The sequence below is a fragment of the Odocoileus virginianus genome, chromosome 28 (assembly GCF_023699985.2).
Source record: "Odocoileus virginianus isolate 20LAN1187 ecotype Illinois chromosome 28, Ovbor_1.2, whole genome shotgun sequence".
Lineage (NCBI taxonomy): Eukaryota > Metazoa > Chordata > Mammalia > Artiodactyla > Cervidae > Odocoileus > Odocoileus virginianus.
Genome location: NC_069701.1, coordinates 15688303 through 15702126, shown reverse-complemented (window position 1 = coordinate 15702126; position 13824 = coordinate 15688303). Strand labels below are relative to the sequence as shown.

General features: G+C 37.5%; 1 protein-coding gene across 10 annotated transcripts in view; it reads right to left on the bottom strand.

Annotated features, from left to right (window-relative positions):
* Positions 1-13824, bottom strand: part of NARS2 (asparaginyl-tRNA synthetase 2, mitochondrial) — a 130257-nt gene that overhangs the window by 17651 nt on the left and 98782 nt on the right. For 8 of the 10 annotated variants that reach the window (XM_070457235.1, XM_020915163.2, XM_070457236.1 and 5 more), the window contains 3 exons: positions 10013-10145; positions 5599-5697; positions 5464-5501 (listed from right to left, as the gene is read on the bottom strand). In XM_070457235.1, the coding sequence (XP_070313336.1) occupies positions 5464-5501; positions 5599-5697; positions 10013-10145 (270 nt within the window). The remainder of the gene's footprint in view (positions 1-5463; positions 5502-5598; positions 5698-10012; positions 10146-13824) is intronic. The other 2 variants (XR_011484308.1, XM_070457237.1) reach the window with 1 other exon arrangement.

Below are 13824 nucleotides of genomic sequence, written 5' to 3'. Positions count from 1 at the left end.
ATCATTCATTCACCCAACATATACTGAGCACTTTCCATGTTCTAGGCATCATTCCAGGCACTGGAGATCCAGTAAATAAAAACAAAGACCCTGCCTTTATGCAGTGTGTGTGTTTCTGTATGTAGAAAGATAAATAAACCAAAATAGCAAAATGCCAGGGAGCTACTGGTGCTATGAAATAAACAAAGCAAGACAAAAAGAGGGTGTGTATGTGTGTATAGAAAGATAATAAACAAAAATAATATAATGCCAGGGAGCTACTGGTGCGATGAAGATAAACAAGGTAGAAAGGGGGTATTTGGTGTACTATTTTAGATAAGATGGTCAAGAAAGGCCTTGCTGAATTGGTGACATTTGAACAGAATCCTGAATGAAATAAGGAAATGAGCCATATAAATATCTAAGGGAGAGTATTCCAGGCAAAGGGAACAGTGAGTACAAAAACCTGCAGTGAGGAACTGTTTGGCTTATTCAAGGAACAACAACAACAAAAAAGCCAATGTGACTACAGCATATTGAATAAGGGGAAGAATGCCAGGAAATTAGATGGGAAAGGTAATGAGAGGTCAGATCCTATGAACTCTTTCAGACCATGGTAAGGGATTAATAATATATTCGAGTATTGGAAGATTGTTCAGGAAAAGTACCACTGGTTACCTCAGTAAGAAATCACCATGCCTAAAGCAAGCCAAACTAAAAATTCAACAGTTTGAATAGGTGATATATGCATATGGTTAAAAAAATCTAGATGAATAAAACAGTATACATCTTCATTCCACCCCTTTCAAATAGCTACTTAGTTCCTCTCCTCATACACAATCATTGTAACTGGTTTCCTGTGTACTCTTCCAGAGGGCCTCATGCATCTCTAAGCAAATACTAATACTCAATCTCCCCTTTTTATAGATGGCAGCTGTAGCATAATGCTACAGCATACACATCATACACACTCTTTTAGATCGTTTCTTGCTTAATATATCTTGCAGATATTTACACATCAGTATATGAAGAATTTTACCTTTTGAACTATTACATAACATTTTACTATGTGGATATATCCTATTTAGTCAAACCAGTCATCTACCAATGGGTATTTCAGCTGGTTCCAATCTTTTGTTATGGCAAATCATGACCGCATATATCCAATATATGCTTCCCAGACAGCTCAGCTGGTAAAGAATCTGTCTGCAGTGCAGGAGACCCTGGTTTGATTCCTGGGTTGGAAAAATCCCCTGGAGAAGGGATAGGCTACCCACTCCAGTATTCTTGGGCTTCCCTTGTGGCTCAGCTGGTAAAGACTCCGCCTGCAATGTGGGAGACCTGGGTTCAATCCCTGGGTTGCGAAGATCCCCTGGAGAAGGGAAAGGCTACCCACTCCAGTATTCTGGCCTGGAGAATTTCATGGACTGTATAGTCCATGGGGTCACAAAAGAGTTGGACACGACTGAGCAACTTTCACTTTACTTCACATGCTCACACAAATTTTGAACATGGGAAAAACAGAATTGTTGAGTTCAAGAGTACTTGGATCTTGGAGTTTTCATAACTTTGAAAGACACTGCCAAAGATACCATCCATTCCTTTTACAGGATTACACCGATTCATGCCCACAAGCAGTACATGAAGGTGTTTCTCTCTCTTCTCTGCAACAGTATTTTGCATGATTAAAAACAAAAATCTACAAGCTTTCTGAAGACCTTTGAACTAAAAAAATAACTTACCCAACCCAAACTTATTCTCTGAAGCAAAAACAAAGTTCAAATTTATAACTATCAACTGGAAAGAGCTGTGTCATAAAGTACAAATAGACCTCCCAAAGCTATGATTTGAGTGATAGGTTTTTTAAGATGGAAATTCTACTCAAATGAAAATTGAGTATTAAATAACAGATAATTTCTAAGTTAGAATGGTGTTGGTGTTGATAGTAGTAATGCTTTTTAAATGAGCATTTTATAGGAGGGAAATCGAAGCTTAGAGAGGTTCAGTAATTTGCCAAAAATCACTCACGTAAGTAAGAAGTAAAGCTTGATGTGTGACTCCAGAGTCTAAGCTTTTAACTCCTGAGATGACGCCTAAACCACTTGCAGTTTCAAATGTTCTATCAAAACAAAACATAATGGGCCCTGGGCTCTCCCTCTGACACTACCACTTACTAGCTATGTAAATCACTTCATCTCAATGAAGGTATTTTATAAACTGTCATCTTTATTTAAAAAAATATAAAAATACAAACATTAAAAAATTAAGTATTTACACTTATAAAATAAGGACACAGGGCTATATTGTCTTAAATTTTCTTCTGCTTAGATATTCTACTGTTCTGTTCCATCAATTACTTCATATGATCTATTCATTATATTGAGAAATATAAGGGCAGTCAAAAAGGGAAGCACTAGAATCTTGTACCATTGATAAATTACAGGTACAATATAAAAAAAAAAAAGTCTCTTTGTGTCTAACTAGCTCTCCTTATTCTAAATGTTCTGCAATACTCTGCCTATACCTTAAATTGAGGCAGAACTTTCAAATTCAAATTACAGTTCTGACACTGTTAATCCTTAATGGCCTTCAGCAATTCTCTCTACTTTTTCTTGGTTATGCATGCGTGCGTGCTTAGTTTTGTCTGACTCTCTGTGACCCCATGGACTGTAGCCTGCCAGGCTCCTTGGTATGTATAGGGAATAATATTTCTTCTTCCCGGAAACTATTTCCAAAGTGCTTTGAACTCTGAGAATCATGTAATTTACATATTCCCTCTGGCTGTTCTGTCCCCTCTTTGTTTCTTGCTGCTGGGACCTCTCTTATATGCTAATGAAGTCAACAATGCATTTAAGAGGATTTCATAATATTTTAACTAACGTCTTTGTAGGAGGGTTTTCATGTTATTGAGTTTTTGACATATTGCTTAAGCAGCATTTGGTCATTTCAACAAAATTACTCAAGTTATCACTTTTGAGATGAGAAAACTGAAGCTTAACCACTCAGAGTTGTTGTGAAGATAAAATGAACTTCAGTATATGTAAAGTTTATCACTGTCTGGTACACAGTAAATATTCAATAAATGGTGGATATTTTCCCTCCATCTAAGATCTTATTCATTAGATAGGAGCTGGATAACTTCTCTCAAGATCTGCCTGATTCTCTGTTACCATTACAGGTTCCTCGAAATGCCCAATTTACTTCTTTCCTTATCTACTTAATTAAAACTTTTATCACTATGCTTGTGTCCAGAACTCTCCTGTACACTCCAGATCTGGACACTCAAACTGCCTACCTGACATCTACAAACAGACATCTGAATGGATCTCAATCACAACGTGAAACCTCATGGGAATGAGCCTGTTTTCTCCCCTCCCTCCGCAACACCCCTGCTACTCCTTCTTCTGTCTCCATTTCCACAGCTGTGCAAGTCAAAGGCCTTCAAGTCACTCTCTTTCTCACTCTCAGCAAAGCCTGTTTGCTCTATCTTTAAAACCTATCCTGAATAGGACCATTTCTCTCTCCCTCCACTGTCACCATCCTGGTCTGTGATGGTTAACTTCATGTGTCAAGTTGGCTGGGATGCAGTAACCAGATATTTGGTCAAAATATTCAGGATATTTCTGAGTAGGTGTTTTTTGGGATGGAGTTAACATTTAAATCAGTGGATACTGACTAAAGAAGATTCCCTCCCTAATAACATCTAGTTTGAAGGCCTTACTAGAGCAAAGAATGGCCTCTTCCAAGAAAGAAGCAATCTGCCAGCAGACTGCCTTTGACTTGCTCTTCCCTGAGTCTCCAGCCTTCTGGACCACTCCAGCAGATTTTGAATTTGCCTAGTCTCTACACACACGTGAACTAATTCCTTAAAAAGTTCTTTCCCCACTTATCCACATAGCTAGTTCTCTTACTTTACTTTCTCAAGATCTTTACTCAAAAATCATCTCAGTGGGATCCTCCCCACCATGCTATCTACCATTTCTATCTCCTCATTCTTCCTTTGTCGTACCTTCTATCTCTTTTTCGGTTCTCCCCCCTAAGTATTACTCATTTTCACAGATTATATGTTTCACATTTTTATCTTGTTTCTTGGCTATTATTATCTCCACCAGGAATGTAAGCTCAATGAAGGCATGAAGTTTTATCTGCTTTGTTCATTGCTTTAAAAACAGTTTTTAGATGCTAGAACAATGCCTGGCATAAAGTAAATATTCAATACACATTTAAGTAAAGAAAAAGTCTCCAAAGCCTTCACTTGTACTTCACTGCCCTTCGCATCTCTACCACAGGGCTCCTGACTCTTCCCTTCTTTGCTATTCCCACATTTGCTGCCTTGTTCTTGGTTCAGGGTCAACAATTCATCATTTTTAACTTGTAGTCTGCAGGTCTAGGTTGCTACCTGATTCTCAGCTCAGTCCAGTGTGCCAAGTTTTTCTTATTTCCCTCCTCAAGGATAGGTTGGATTCTTTATTCTCTTAGAACAGAAACTTGCTAAACTTAAGATGGCAAGGGAAAAATGATACTAACTACTTTGAGAGACAATCTTTTACTCCTTAGAGCATCAACCTTGCTTCCTTGATAGACTGTAAATACCTTGAATACTAAGTTTTTTAAATTTTGCTTTAATTGGAGGATAATTACTTTATAAGATTGTGATGTTTTTTGCCAAACATCAACATGAATAGGCCATAGGTATACATGTGTCCCCCACCATCCTGAATCCCTCTCCCCATCCTATCCCTCTAGGTTGCCCAGAGCACCAGGCTTTGGGTGCCAGGCTTCATGCGTTGAACTCACACTGGTCATCTATTTTACATATGGTAATGCTGAATACTAAGTTTTATGTAAATTGTTTGTATTAGATATAAGAAGTTATTTGCTGTTTTTGCCATATCAAGTATGTGTTTCATAATAAACTGTGAAAAGAATAGCCTATCTGATTAATATGACTGGTTGACTAAACAACCAGTCCAATATCAAATGCTATATAACAGGATTACAGTGAAAATGAAGCAATAATGTATGTGCAGTATTTATAATATGGATTTTTAGGTTTTAAGAAACTGGCTTAAAAAACAGTTCAGAATATATTTTCAGATTTTAGCAAGCAAAGGGAAAGAAAAAGAAAGAAGATTGAAAAAGAGAAAAACGGAGAGGCAAACATTACATGTATCTTAAAAGCATATTTTTTAATCAAGCTAGATTTTGATTACTAAAGAATTAGTCTGAATTGCAGTAATACAGCTAATAATTATGCTCATTTATCTTGCTAAGATTTATTCATTTATTTATTCATGCAACACTGATCATCAAATATGAACCAGACACAACAGCTATAACTATCATTAAAATACAAGTGTTCCTTGAGTCTAGGGAGTATGATAAGCAGATAAACAAACAAAAAGAATTTAATACATAATAAATTATGATAAATACAATGATAAATTATGAATAAAGTTCAGAGAAAGTATAATATCTACTTACATTAGAAAGTTGTTTTTTAGCATATGTTCTAATCTGTCCTTCGTAAAAAAAGAAAAAAAAAGGAATTTACTAAATGCAATTAGAGTCATTACAGGTAATTAACATAGTGAGGGCTTTATCCACAAAACTAATTACCTTTTGTCCAGGAGCTATGAATTTGTGACAGAGTTCAACATCTTTAGGACAGTTTGAGAGAACTGTCATTGCTGTAGTCTTGAAGAGGCTCTCCATAACCTAAGAGAAATGATACAGAATTGCCTGACATGTAAGTTTCATGAAAAAACCAGCTTAGGGCTCTGCAGGGACTGACTACCCTCCAGGTTTTAGCAACTCTAAAGCCATTAGGCCTCTTACTTCCTGAATATACTGCAGCAAGTTAATTCGGTTTTCAGACTGATTAAAAGAAACATCACAACTTCTTCTCAAGAGTAGGAGGGAAAAAAAGACAGAAAGAAAAATGTCTGAAGTTTTTGTTAACAGTTTCAATAGAAGTAATGAAGTGAGCTGTCAAATGAACAACTAAAACAAATTGATGCCTCAATTTCAGTCTACTCGCTTGTAGAACCAGAGCAGTAATGGTACCTATTTTACAGGACTGCTGTGAGAATTAAATGAGATAATACATGCAGAAGACTTAGCTCAGTGCCCAGTCCAGAGGAGCACACAACCAACATCAGTTGTCGTGAAGAGTGGAACATTCTGAAAAGTGCTTTGTTTAGTCATTGACAAATGAAAGTAAACTTTAAGATTATAGAAGCAATGAGATCTAGCTTCATCCAAATACATACATTTTTGCTGTGCTAAAGCATAAAGTAAAAATAATATACATCAAATATGACACAAATCAGTATATAAGATTTCATTCTACCAGGGATGTCTGTAAGTCTCTCAGGGGAAAAATTTGTTCTTAGAAGAAAAAAGTGACTGGAATGGAAAATATTTCTAAAATATTTTTAATCCAAACTAAAATTCTTGTTTTGAAGTCAATGAGATCATACTGTGATTTCCAAATGTGTCCTCATAAAGAAATACATGCTAAGTCCAGGCTGCCCCACCAGACAGTTGTTTCCCTTTCCTCTCTCAATCACCAGACACCCTATCAATGCTGCAAATACAGTGGGGCTATATAAGTGTCTGAGTAATTTAACTGATCAGCTATAGCAAAGAACTTCATTATCAAGTAACAACTAGTTAGATTTATGTACATACAGAAAATATTTTGGGCTTCCCTGGTGGCTCAGTTGGTAAATAATTCACCTGCAGTGTGGGAGACCTGGGTTTGATCCCTGGGTTGGGAAGATTCCCTGGAGGAGGGCATGGCAACCTATTCCAGTAATCTTGCCTGGAGAACCCCCATGAACAGAGGAGTCTGGCTGGCTACAGTCCATGGGGTTGCAAACAGTTGGAAACGGATGAGCAACTAAACATACACATAAAATATTTTATACTTCTCTTCATATTATTTTATATTACACATGTACTTTATAGAAAAGTAAGGAATAACTTGATGAAAGAAGAGCAAAACGAGGCTAAAGAGGTTTTACTTTGAGGCTATATCACCTTCAATCCAGCAGTGAGATAAAGAAATCACTAAGTAACTAAACGATTTATGAAGGGTTATATCTCTCAATCACTGAAAAAAGCCAATGCATTTTGGCAGGAAAAAACCACGTAAACTGGAGAGTATGCTTACACTATTGAGAGACATAATACACCTATTTGCAAGATAAAGACTTTGCCACTAGGCTGGTAAAACAGTATCTTTGATGAGCAGTATATTTCCATTTGAAGAAGAAAACCATTGGCTCTTCTAACCTTGACTTTCAGACTATGTTTTATGAATATATTAAAGAAAACAGAAACTTAACTGAAGAGTTAACATAATCCTCAGAGGTTTTAAAAAATATATTATTCAATAGCACTGAAATATCAACAGTACTGTTTAAGTGTTTATACTTCATAAGAGGAAAATATCCCTTGTTACAATACTGATTTAATATTTAAGAGACTGCTCTTCATCAAGGTAATAATTTCCACAGAATTCAATTTATCAAAGGGAGAAAATTAAAACAAGCAGAAGATTATTTTGGGAGGAACATATTTTTTTCTTTTATCATTAAGAAAAGGTTTATATTTCAATTAATCAAACTATTCAACAGTGTATATGCCCAGAGTATCACTCAGTGGAGTAGCAAATAATTAGGAATCAGTTACAGAATACATAATTATAGAGCAAAGATGATAATGTTTAATTAATTCTAACATAACCATGTCTATTGTCTTTATGAACTTTCCCTCTGGTTTTATGTTGGGGCAGTGGAGAAATAGGAGGTAAAAGGTGTGGTTCCATTCTCTACAATACTCTCATCACCTGAGCCAAAGAATAATAAAGAATTGGGTGGTAAGCTAAAACTAAAAGGTGATTAAGGAATTTTACTGACTCCATGAGGCTCATATTCTGAATCCCCAAATCTGGAAAGGTGTTACTCAACAGTGTTACTATTAACACTTTTGGCTAGATAATTGTTTGTTGGGGGGGGGGGGGAGGCTGTGTACTGTCGATGTTGAACAGCATCCTTAGCCTTTACCCCCGAGATGCCCAGCAGCAACCAGTCTTCCCTGCTCCTCCCCCACTCCCGGTTAGGGACAAACAAAAATGTCCCTGGGGAACACTGATCTAGAGAAACCAAGGAGAGACAGTAAAGGAGTGTATGTAATGAGACTGTGGGGTGTGGTCAGCATACCCCCTCAGGACCAAGATCTTTATCTGCTGGGAATATTAACTGCTGATGGTTCATAGTTGGGTCCTTCTTCAGCAACTGTCCAGACCAAGAGTGTTGTCTTACCCACACAAAGTTACAACTCGTCCCAGGCTACCTCGTGTCCAATGACTGGCTAACAAGGGGAAGCACTTGCTTTCCCATGGGACAACCATGAAGGGCAATTCTAGCTTCCAAGGTCCTCACAGAATTGGCAATGGCCTCTGTAAACACATTACAGTTCAACTTTTCCTTCTGTTCAGTGGTGCTGTCTTCCTTTCCTTTCCAGATATTTCTCTAGAGAGCATTCCCCAGTACTATCTGCACACAAATCTCTGCTTTAGGGTTTATTTACTAGGAAATCCAACTTAAGATAGGATAATAAAATTGTGACTCCATTCTGTTAAGAGTAAAAGGTAGTATTTCTGTTTTAAGTGGAACTGGGTCATTTACTGGGTAAGTAAGAGTAGAGATGAACAGAAGAATTGATACAAATTTCTAAAATAAACATATTGTAATTAGAAAATCAAACTAAGATATTAACAAAATGGTAATAGAGAGAGAATTCATAGTAACAGTTAACAAATTCTGGATACTTACTATCAGGAACTATCCTAAGTGCCTTACAATATTATCGGCCTAATCCTATGAACTACCCCATGAAGTATGTATTATAATTCCCATTTTTTAGATGAAGAAATTGAGGCTCAGAGAAATTAAGTCCCATGTCTAAGGTCACACACTCAGTAAGTGACAGAGCTAAGAATCAAATCCTGGTCCATCCAATGCCAGAGCTATGTTCTCTCTATGGATTATGGCCACAGCCTCCCGAAAAGTCTCCCATCCTTGTCTTTGTCTCCTTCTAAATCATTCTTCATCATTCATCATTCTTCATCATGCTGCTAGACAGGTATTTCTAAACTGTAACTCTGACCATGGCCTTTCCTTGCTGGGAACTGTCTCTCCTTTATCTTTTGTATTAAGTTCAAATCCCTCAGCATGGCATTTAAATACAAACTCTTCCTATCATGTTCTGACTCTTGACTATCTCTCCAGCTTCATTCCTGTTCCAGAGTTCTGGCAGCTCCTGTGGATGTGTTCTCATATTATAGCTATAGACATGTTTCTCTAACTATAAAGATGCTTTGTTTATTTGCTTAGCAAATACCAAAAGCTACTACTTACTAAGCCTGCTTTATGCCAGACCCCATACCTAGTGCTTTACACTATATACAGTCTTTCATCTGTTGCTGCTGCTCTACGTGGTGACTACTAAGTTGTGTGTCTCTGCAACCCCATGGACTATAGCCCGCCAGACTTCTCTTCCTGGATTTCCCAGGCAACAATAATGGAGTGGGTTGCCATTTCCTTCTCTAGGAGATCTTCCCGACCCAGGGATGGAACCCACATCTCCTTCATTGGCAGGCAGATTCTTTACTACTGAGCCACCACTGAAGCCCACTCTTTCATTTACTTCTCACAATAACCTAATAAAATAGCTACTATTTTTCTCATTTTACAGAGCGAATGCTAAAGATCACTATGGTTAGGTAACATAGCAAAGTTAATGGCAGAGTTTGGACATGAACTGAAATCGGTGTGACTCCTATACTTTAAACTATTACACTAACAGCATTTGGTAGATGTTTATTAAATCAAGTAGTTCTCTATCTTCTTCATTCTTTGAACACCTGTAAGGCACAAATGTCTGAGGTAAAAATGTATACAGAAGCATTTTAATGTCACGGATGTCTTATATTTAGAAACTATTTTAAAACTTGAGTACCTACCTGCATGAGATCTTGAAGGCTCTCCAGAAAAGAAATCTCTGCTTCTACCATATAGAACTCTGCCAGGTGCCTCCGGCTCTGAGAATTCTCTGCTCGGAATGTTGGACCAAAGGTAAACACTTGAGTAAAAGCTCTGCAATTCAAGATTAACAGTATAAAAAGAGGATTTACATGATTAATTCTAAGTTTTAAAAATATTCAGTGAACACTTAAGGAAAAAAAGTTTTCTGCCTCTGCCTTGCCCACAAATCCATATTAGCTGCTTGCTGTATTTCTTTAATGGGTGATAATAATAGTTTCCTTAAAAATGTTACATTTATAGAAACCATTTTATCCCAAAAGAACTTGCAAATGTTTTACAAACCCTACAGCTTACTAAATATAGACATATAACCACTTCTGGGCACACTCCACTGCAGCTGCCTTAAACAGCAGACAAGTACATTTCACAGCAATGGAGAACAAAGTCAAAGACAAACCCCACAGCCCAAGAAGCCACACAGAGAATCTAGATAGCAACAGTTAAAATCAGAATTTCATGTGGATGAGGCGAGTCAAGCATTTTCTCAATATGTGAAAAAGGAGTATCAGATACGCATGGCAACTTGCCTTGTCAGGCTTACTCAAGTCCTTTATGCCCACTCAAGAGTTTCATTCAGTGTTGAATGACCCCTGCCTGACATTTGAGGGGTGGGGTGGATTTTCAAGAACTGTCTATTTTAACTGTGGTTTTCAAGAAGGACTATAGCTCTACAACATAAATGGGAAAAAAAATTATTTTTTTCATGTCCTGCAGAGAAGTGGGCATGATACCTTCATTCTTTAATATTTATAGTGTCCTTCATATAAGGTGACAACTGGGACTAGACCAAGTATGTATGAACAAATGAGTATTTCAAGAGGCCATGTACTCTTTGGATTGTAAGGTTTCGTTAGAGCAAAACAAGAGATCTGGGGCTCCTTAGCTGTTACCCTGAACACTCTACATTTGTCTGTCATCAGTCAGATAACATTAAAATCAGAAAATAGTACAGAAAACAGACAGGCTGTAGATATGTATATATCAGGGTTTTTGTTTTGTTTTGTTCTTTAAGTAAAGATACTCCAGGAGATTAAACAGTAAAACAATAATACCGGAAATTATGAGATTTATTTTTTCTTTCAAAGGCCATTTCAGCTAAGGCCTAATTGGTAAGAAGCTTAGGAATTTGTTTTGGTTCTACAGCTACCTTCCTGAGACCACGCTCAGTTAACCTCTGAGAATCCTAGTTTTTCACGGAAAAACAAACAGTAAAAACTCAAAATTCCTACGGTAACCTCTCCCAAGATTCAGATCCAGACTTGTCTACTAGAATGTTCCTGAAAACACTGACCCTACCTTGTCCAAAATGAAAACTCCTGTTCCCCAAAACAAATGAAAAATAAAATAGTGAACAATCCTGCTTTTCCTTTTACATTTTCCCCAGTTCTGTTAATCTCAGTTAACCCACCTCATCACCCAAACCAGATCCCCATCCCTCCCTCACTGCCCACACGTTTCCTATCACATAATTCCAACTGTTCACACCTAGGAAAACTCTTGCAAATCTAGAGACTATTCCTTCCCCCTCCCAAATACTTGTTTATTTATTTGGCTGTGCCAGGTCTCAGCTGCAGCACACGGGATCTTCAATCTGATCTTTGTTGTGGCATGCAGGAGCTTTTAGTTGCAGCATGTGGGATCTAGTTCCCTGACAAGGGATCGAACCTGGGCCTACCCAGCATTGGGAGCATGGAGTCCTAGCCACTAGACCACCAGGGTAGTCCCTAGAGACTCTTCTTTATTTCCACAGATACCATCTTAGTGTCATCTCTTGTGTCTGGCTCCTGCCTTTCTTCTACCTGTCCCAAACTGTGGTAAGTTTTCAAATTCAAATCTGACTATATATCAGCCCTAATTTAAAAATCTTCAATGGCTGCCCCCTGCTCAACGGATAAAATTCAAACTCCTAACTTGGACCAGACCTTCCTTCCCAAAGCCTTTCCTCCAGCACGCTGAGGACACTCTCCTTATACGCCCTGCGCGCCTTAAGGCCTTTCCACTGGCTGTCTTGTCTGTAGTGCCCATCCCGTTCCTCCCTCTCCAATGGCAAATCTCCATCCATCCTTCAAGACTTAAATGTCACTTTTTCTTACCGTATGTCCCCAAGTTTATTGTTTCCTCCTTTATATGACTAACATTGTTTATGTATTTATTATATAAAACGTATCACTTAGAAATATAATTATGCATTTTGTATCCTTTCCCCTCAAGAAACTGTGAAATTTTCTAGAGTAGGAATAATGTTTTATTCATTTTTGCATCTCCAGTGCCTATGATAAAACAGGTGCTCTAGTTGAATGAATGAGCAATGATGATGATGACAGGCTTCCTCAGCTGTGAACTGGAAAAGCACAACATCCTCACAAATAGTAACATTACAAATAATGCACAGAAAAATACTCAGATGTATTTTACTGTGGTTGTCACACAATAACTAAAATGGATCAGAAAATTTAGGTCTGTCCCAACAATAAATTAAAAAATTACAGGGCCATGAGTTTCCAATATATGACTATGCAATCTCTGGGAAGGCTGGCAACAGTATATCTAAATAAATAAAGTGACATTTTTTTCTGCACTGTATCACAAGAAATTGCATATACAGATATGCACTAATGACAAAGGATATTCTACTGAGATTCTCCAGGGTGTAAACAGAAACTCCATGGTACAGGAGAAATTTACTTTGAAGGCTCTAAGAAAGACTTCTAAGAAATGGACAGCTATCATCCTGAAATACAAGGAAGGCCAATGGGATTGCTGTTCAAAAGTGATGTATTATATGTATCAAGGTACCAGATACAGAGAAAACAGTGATCTAAAACTACTACAGATTCAAGTCACAAGGGCATCTGCTTCTCACATGGACAGGGAACTCTTAAGATGAGCAGCGTCAGTGATTTTTTTAAAATGGTTAATGATTTTCTCTTGCAATAAATATAGAGGTGCTTCCGAGGTGGCTCAGTGGTAGAGAATCCACCCGCCAATGCAGGAGACGTGGGTTCCATCCCTGGGTCGGGAAGATCCCCTGGAGAAGGAAATGGCAAACCACTCTAGTATTCTTGCCTGAAGAATCCCATGGACAGAAGAGACTCATGTGCTACATGATTCTTGCAAAAGAGTCAGACACAGCTTAGCAACTAAACAACATAAAATATGGAAGAAGATGAGGGATTTTTATTTTGGTAAGGATCAGATTCTAATTGTGGTGCTCAAAAATTAAGTATTTCTCTAATACAGTAAGTAAAAATCAATGGTCATGGTGCTTCCTCTGAATTACCAGAAAGATAAAAAGAGCTGGAATGCATGTTGAAAAATTCCCTAATTTTGCATCTAGTCTTTAAGCAGATAAATGTTTAAATAATTCAGTAAAGATCACCCTATGTAAGCATCCAGTGTTTTATTTATTTATTTATTTTTTAACTGAAGGATAATTGTTTTACAGATTTTTGTTGTTTTCTGTCAAACGCATCCAGTATTTTATAATAAAGTAGCTGTAGCAGCAGGAGGAGGAGTGACAGTGGCCACCATTAGCAAGCGCTCCTCTTGGACCAACCATTAGTTGTGAGAACCGTATAGTTAACTCCTTTATCATTAACTAAATATATATTGTTACTTCTATTTTCCAGGCAAAGAAACAGAAGTTCAGAGAGGTTAGGAAACTTCCCCAAAAGTCATTGAGTCATAGCCTAATAAGTGGTGGAGGCCAGATTCAAATCTAGATCTGACT